Here is a 7,105-nt window from a genome sequence, read left to right on the forward strand (position 1 = left end):
AACCAAACAGAAGGGAGGGATGAAGGCGTTAACTCAGGCAATGGGTCAGGAGTTGATCATCTGGCGACGCAGCCGACGGGATGGGAACTGTACAAATCAAGTGCAGCATCACACCCGGCGCGGGGCCCTCGGCGAGGGGCCGCACGTCAGTCAGGTCCAGAGATAGAAAATAAAATTAAAAAGCAACAATCACACGATCTTTTTGATGCTGTGACGCTTGAAGCTGCCGGCGCTTCGCTGCTTCTGCACTTGGCTGGCGGAGCCGTGGCGCATCCTCCCGCTGTTGGCGTGGCCGGCGGTGGGCGAGAGCTCCACGTTCTCCTTGTCGATCCCTGCGGAAACACGAGGCCCGCGCTCAGTCCCGGGGGAGCCCCCAGGGCCGGGGGGACCCGCCTGCCCTGGAGACAACGGCCCGGACGAGGCGAGTCCCCTGCAGGGTCCAGCCCCGCCTGGGTGTGCTGAGAAAGAATCAAACCGTGTCTGGGGCAGGGCAGGGCTGAGAGCCGCTCCCTCCCTCCTCCCTGCAGCCCTTGGGGCCAGTGGAGGGGAAAGGGAGAGGAAGAGCAAGAGATCTTGTGTGTCTGATGAAAAGAAAACGTTTGGTTAAGTGAGGGAAGGAGGAAGAGGCAAGGAGGTGAAGGCACCAGAGTGCTGTGAGAACACTGAGCCAGTGAGTTTGGCTCCAGTCTTGCTTTTGCATTCTCCAGGAGGAAGGGCCGCACTGCCAAACCTACAGGCTTCTTCCAGCCAAAAATCAATGGCTGCTGTGGAACAGGGGCACAGCAGGGAGAGGAAGGTTCATTTCTGAACCCACAGGATTCTGCTGCAGTGGCAGAGGCTGCTTCTTGCTATCAGGGAAGATTCGTGTGTATTCAGGTACCCACCCTTCCCCTCTACACTGAATCTTGGCTCACAAACAAGCTCAGTAAAAGCACGTAAGGTACAAATGAGAGTTGGGAGGACTCTGTCTCACTGCCAGGAGAGTGAAGGGCTCAGCTGGCTCATGCTGCACTCAGCAGGAACAGAACCCATGCAGAGGTTCCCCTGAACAGCTGAGTGTCAAGTGCAGACACCAACTGTAAATGATTCAAACTGTCCATAAAAACAATTCACAGACTCACAGAATCGTTAAGGTTGGAAAAGACCTTTAAGGTCATCGAATCCAACCATCAAATTAACTTTTAACAAGTAAAGAAACAGTTTTCTACGGTGGGTGTTAACAGGAAACAGGCACAGAGCAGGTGAGACTGGGACTCCTCACAAGAACTGCTGTTGCCCAAGTTCAGCCCCAGTGGTGGCAGGAAGAGGCTTGTGGGGGACAGGCTGAGGTTTGTGCCCTTTCTGAGAGCACAACTTACATACTCACACCTGAGAGCTTCAGATGGTCTCTGCAGGACAAGGTAACTATTATGTTTTGCTCAAAGTCTCACATCTAACAAACTTCAGAAATGAACTGCTTTAGTGTAAATGTGGCACTGACATGACAACAACACCCCAAACCTGCTGTGGGAGCTGTCCCTGAGCTTCGGGCACTGGCACTCAAAGCCCCAAAAGCCAAGAGCTGTGTTAGTGCAGATGTGCTCCCAAACAACTGTTCCTTTTTCTGCTGCCCCTGCTGTGGGTTAATCAGCCCTGCAGCAGCAGCTCCATAGCTGTCACAGTGTGACTGTTTGAGGAGTGTTTGACACCCTCACACCCACGGCAGGTACAGCACAGAAATGAGGAGCAGGACGGGTGGTTTTAGGCAAGAGGCTACAAGTACAATCAGCAGCAAGAATTAGGATGTCTGACAGTGAATACAAAAGTTAGAACAAAATCCTGTTACTGTGACATCTCCACAATTCCATACAGGAAAGTGATTGTCAGTGGCATTAATGGGAACAAAGAACACCCTCCACACTTGGCACAGCGACAGCATGAGGGCTCCAGCAGAGGCTGCTGCAGGCTGAGGCTGCTGCAGGCTGAGGCTGCTGCAGGCTGCACCTTCCTCTCCTCGTGTGGGCAGCAGCACAAACCCCCCAACTACGCTGAGGACAGGAACAACCCACGGTGTGAGCAAAAACCCTCCTCTGCAGCTTTCTCTTACTTCTCCATACAAAGCAGAAATGCAGTGGTGTGGAGCTCCCCATCTCCTGCCCCTCTGCCTGCTGCTGTCAGCCCAAAGAACTCGTGTCTGCTGGTGAGTCACTGAGGCTGGAGCTGACTCCTGGTAACTCTAAAGAGCTCACACCAAACAGTGTTTCATTCGAGCTTCACACGTGCAGCACAGTGATTTCCACACCAAGCATCCCCCTCTCTGTTGCCAGATTTGTTCTCAAGGCTGTGTCTGGCTCTCTCTCTGCTCTACCCTCAGATATTCTGGCATCCCCAGGAAAGGCCCCAGTGCAGCGCTCGCTGAAGCCATTCCCGTGTCAGTAACTGCTCCTCATGCCACAGCCCCACCCTAACACAGCTCAAGCAGCATTTCGTGCAAATATGATGAAAGAAGAGAGTACCTGGATGAGGCAGCTGCATGAAAACTGCAGACTTAGAGCAAGGCAGAGAAGCTTCACAGACACAGAATGAAAGAAATAAACGTAAGTGAATAATGTCCATGAGACGGGGAAGGGGAGGGAAAGGAGTAGAGATGGTGACAGACAAAACATTCATAAACAATGATCTTGCCTGGTTGTTTTCAGATGCAAGAAATGAATTTTTCATGTATTTGCAACTTAATATATTTGTAACCATAACCAAAAGCTCACTTGGCTGAAAGTGTTTCTTTGCCTCAGCGTGGTGAGGGAGCTCGGTGCTGCTTTCACTGGTGTTTTACATCTCATTTCCAAGCAAACAGTGCCCTGTGTGTGTCATCAGTGTGTCATTTCAGACTCACCACTAACCTGAACGAGTTCCCTAGTTCCCAACTCTATTTGTGGAGACTCTTAACCAGCCTTTGACAAAAGCCATGTCTTTGCACAGCACTTGGAAGGAACATTTGACAGGCTGGATTAATTCCTTCCTCTCAGCTTGCAAAGGAATAGGGAACAGAAAGTGGGGCAGAAGGAAGGAGGACATTTACACAGCAAAATGCTTCTTTCCCTCACAGAGAGCCCAATCCTGCACCATCACCTGACCCTTGGAAACGAGCTGCTGGAGCTGCCACCAATGTCCTAAACAGAAAGATGCTGCCCAGAATGTCCTTATTCCACACTGACAGCAAGGTCTGTTCCCAAAGAAATCCCCATTCCCAAATCATTCAAACAGAGCCCTGTCTTACCCCTGCTGCACCTCTGCACCCTGAACACAAACCATCCCAGTGTCCAGAGCCAGGGGAGCCCCTGGAAGGGCAGATTCCTGCACAGAGCCAAGCCCAGCCCAGCAGGGCTCAGTGCAGGGAGCAGAAACCAGGGAGCAAGAAAGTGAAAAAACCCAAAACACCTCAATCCAAGGGCTTTCTGGGCTCCCATTGGGCTTAGAAATGAAGTAGAAATAAAAAGTTGGTTGAAGCATCTATTTAGAACTGCAACAGCTAAATCATCCCTTAAGAAATATCTCACAGTGTAATTTTTATGACAAAGAAAAGATTTCCTCAGTATAAGAAAGAACCACCCCTCCAAAATCACTTCAAGAAGTCTTCATGCAGATTTCTTTGACATAAATTCCATCTTCTTCCTATATTTAATTTCTTCTGCCTTATGCTGCTATACTGAGTGATTTTTACTTTTCATTTATTTTCACCCTGTAAACCTTTGCTGTTAAATTTCACCTCTGCATTTCCTTACAATTCCCCTTTCCCCTTAACAGGAGCTGAGTGATTTTATCCATTTACTGCCTTGGATGACTGTTCTTTTCCCACACGCCTTCACTTTACCATCAGCATATTTCTGGCAATCCACCACTCTGAGCTGACCCTTTCTCGTGTATCCACATGAACTCTTTTCTTCCTTGGAGGCAGAGTCCAACTCCTTTGCTGCTGTGTGGGCACTGGCCTTGGATCACACAGTCAGCTGGAGCTTTGTCAGCCCAGCACACTCTGCATGGCACACTTAGGGATTAGTTTTCCCAACATGTGCTACCTTGCAGTGCCCAGATCAGCATTTTCTCCTTGCAAATTACATGATTACATGTTTATATTTATTCCTTTTCAAGCCCTCACTGCTGCACATGTTCCACATGAAGATGGAGCTGCTGTCTGTTCTGATGCCCTTAATGCTCTTCCCTTCATGTGGAGTGACCTGGGAGACAGCTTTTGTGCTGGATAGAAGCCAGCATGTGAGCTGGGGTAACAGCTCAGAACAGTTTAATATTCATTTCACTCTGGAAGGCACCGATGTTTGGTGCACAAACACATCCAAAGAGCCAACAGAGTGTTTGGCTCCCAAACCTGGAATTCCCCCACTTCCCTCACCCAGGTGGTCCCAGAGCAGCCACTGACCTGGGGAGTGCTGGGAAGTGGCCAGTGAGGTCATGGAGTTGGAGAGGTTGAGGTTGGCAGTGATGCTGAGCTGGCTCTGCACGGCCGGGGGGTACGGAGACGTGGGGGTCAGCAGGGACTCCTCACTGGCTTCCTCATCAATTCCAGGCAAGTACGTGTCAATCAAGGCATCCAGGAACTTCACTATGAGCTCAGCATAGTCTGGGATTTGGTTTTGCTGTGGGAGATGGGTGGGGAAAAAGAAAAGATTGTTCTTTTCTTTGTACTTTCCTGTCAGTCTGAGCTCTGCTCCAGAGCTCACGCTGCAATCCCACTGCTTTGCCTGGAAATTTTAAACAGCATTTGATGCATCTGTAAAAACTCATTTGTGGTCTTTTTCAGATCAATCTAAATGTGCACATTAAAGACCACTTGTAGGTGTAACTTCAGTGTGGGAGCCCAGGGGCAGGAAGGGGGGCTGTTCCCCCAGGGACTGAGCTGCAGAGCCACCTGGCACTGCCCTGGCAGCTCTGCCCCTGGGCCACTGCCCTGCTCAGCCCCTTCCCCCTGGCATGGGTGGGCACACGGGCACTGCTCCACTGGCTCTGCTCTGACACGGAACTTAACCTTAAGGAATCATCTTTCTTACCAAATTAACCCTTTACACTGTAAGATACATGTAATAAAGTGACCCTGGGAGCAGGAAAAGGTGCCCTTACACACCTGACTGCTTTTCCCCAATTCTGGTAGTTTATCTGAGTCTATCAAAGCCCCTGCTGCAGGCTCACAACTGGTTTTAGCCCAACTAGTGAGCCTGACAGCTTTCTGCTTGCTTAGAGCAATCCTGTGCCTTGTTTATGTGCATCTTTCCTGCAGCACCAATGTGCCCCAGAAAGGCCAAACACTCCTGAGCACACAGAGCTCTTACCTTGGAGAAGGGGCCAGCAAACCTCCACAGCCCATTGAATCCAAAACCTGCAACAACAAATGGAACATGACCCTCAAAGCCCAGCTCTCACTGGCACAGAATGACCAGAGGGTGCTCCCTCATTTTCAAAGGTGAATTGGCCACGTGATTCCACATCTCAGTTCCAAAATTCTGTCAGCATTGAAGTTTTTCTCAACTGTCACCTGCTTCTTAGATCTTCCTGGAAAGTTTTTGACTAAGGACCATAAAAACATGTTTAGGTTTTAAGTGTCACAGTTCAAGTGAGCTCGGGCACTGAAAACCAAACATTACACTAAGGAATTTACCAGTACTTAAATCGATCCCTAAGTAATGAAGATAACAAAGTTCATCATCTATCACCACCATTCACATTCTGTGTTTCTTTAAGTTGCTTGGAGGAAACACATTCCTGAGGTTCAACATCTTTTACTCATATAGATAGTGAAATATTTTTAATATTTGGTGCACAACTGCAGCAGTTCTAATATTTCATGTCAGGACTATTTTTAATCTGCAAACTCTTATTTTTCCTCGGATACCTGAAGCTGGAGAGGTGCCACACCAGCCTGCCTGACTAGTCCAGGAGGGCTGCAATTTGGAAACATTTTCAGTAGTAAATCTAACTCAAAATACAGCAGTTTTGAAAACAAGGGGAAAATATTTACTCTGTAGATAAGATGTTTGGTACTGGGGTGGAGATTCCTCGTGGTAGACAACACTCTGCACAATCCCATGGATTGGATTCAACAAGTTTGGATCCTGGCACAGCGATAAAAGGGTATTGATCTTGGAGTCCAATAAATTATGCCTGAAGAAAAGAGAAGTGGCTTATTTTCTGGTCATTAAATAAAATAAATCTGCAGTTCCAAACTGACTACAGTAACCAGCAGTTCAGGTGGGATTTTTACACCTCAGTGATTCCAGAACACAATTCCCAGTGTTCCATGAGGACTCTTAACGAAGGGCAGCACTTTCAATATAACCATATAAACCATCAAAGCCTTCCCCTAGCACTTTAAATTGCAAATATTTTAATTCTTTTAAAGCAAAAAGTCTTCACTGGATTTGTGTTCCTGTCAGCCACAGTCCCAAAGCAGCTTTTTAAACCCGTGGAGCTCTGTCCCACTGAGCTGCCTGCAGGTCTCTGCCACGCTGGGGGTTTTAAGGCAAATGCCAGTTACTGACAATCGTGGTTTCAGTAACTCACAGAACTTGGGTGGCCTTTGACCACCACTTTATAAAGCCAGAACAAGGCAGCATTCCTTTAAATGGTGCTCATCTGCTCACCTTAATTTCTGACAGTTGGGCTTCCTTTACACGTATTTGCTCCAGCAAAACTACAACAGATATCTAAAGAAATAACACCCAGAGTACCTACAAAAGGCTTTAAATCAGCTTTGAAACACACCTGGGGGGAAAATCAAAACAAACCAGCCATGGCCAGCCTGCAGTTCATAACCCACACGTGAGAGGTACTCACACAACAGGAAAGACCTTCGGGAAGACAACACTGGCTTCTGCTAAATACTCGTAGAGGATGCGCTGGTCGAACTCGTCCGTGGTGTACTTCACCAGCGTGGCCTGCACAGGGAGAGACCCCATCAGTGCCTGGCACTTGGCACAGGGAGAGACCCCATCAGTGCCTGGCACTTGGCACAGGGAGAGACCCCAGCAGTGCCTGGCACTTGGCACAGGGAGAGACCCCAGCAGTGCCTGGCACTTGGCACAGGGAGAGACCCCAGCAGTGCCTGGCACTTGGCACA

General features: G+C 48.9%; 1 protein-coding gene across 1 annotated transcript in view; it reads right to left on the minus strand.

Annotated features, from left to right (window-relative positions):
* The window catches only part of NF1 (neurofibromin 1), a 79,946-nt gene that overhangs the window by 3,538 nt on the left and 69,303 nt on the right, over positions 1 to 7,105 (minus strand). The window contains 5 exon segments of the mRNA XM_017821605.1: positions 194 to 332; positions 4,415 to 4,631; positions 5,322 to 5,368; positions 6,008 to 6,150; positions 6,823 to 6,923. Of these exon segments, the coding sequence (XP_017677094.1) occupies positions 194 to 332; positions 4,415 to 4,631; positions 5,322 to 5,368; positions 6,008 to 6,150; positions 6,823 to 6,923 (647 nt within the window).

Source organism: Lepidothrix coronata, unplaced genomic scaffold (assembly GCF_001604755.1).
Source record: "Lepidothrix coronata isolate B3197 unplaced genomic scaffold, Lepidothrix_coronata-1.0 Scaffold91, whole genome shotgun sequence".
Classification (NCBI taxonomy): domain Eukaryota; kingdom Metazoa; phylum Chordata; class Aves; order Passeriformes; family Pipridae; genus Lepidothrix; species Lepidothrix coronata.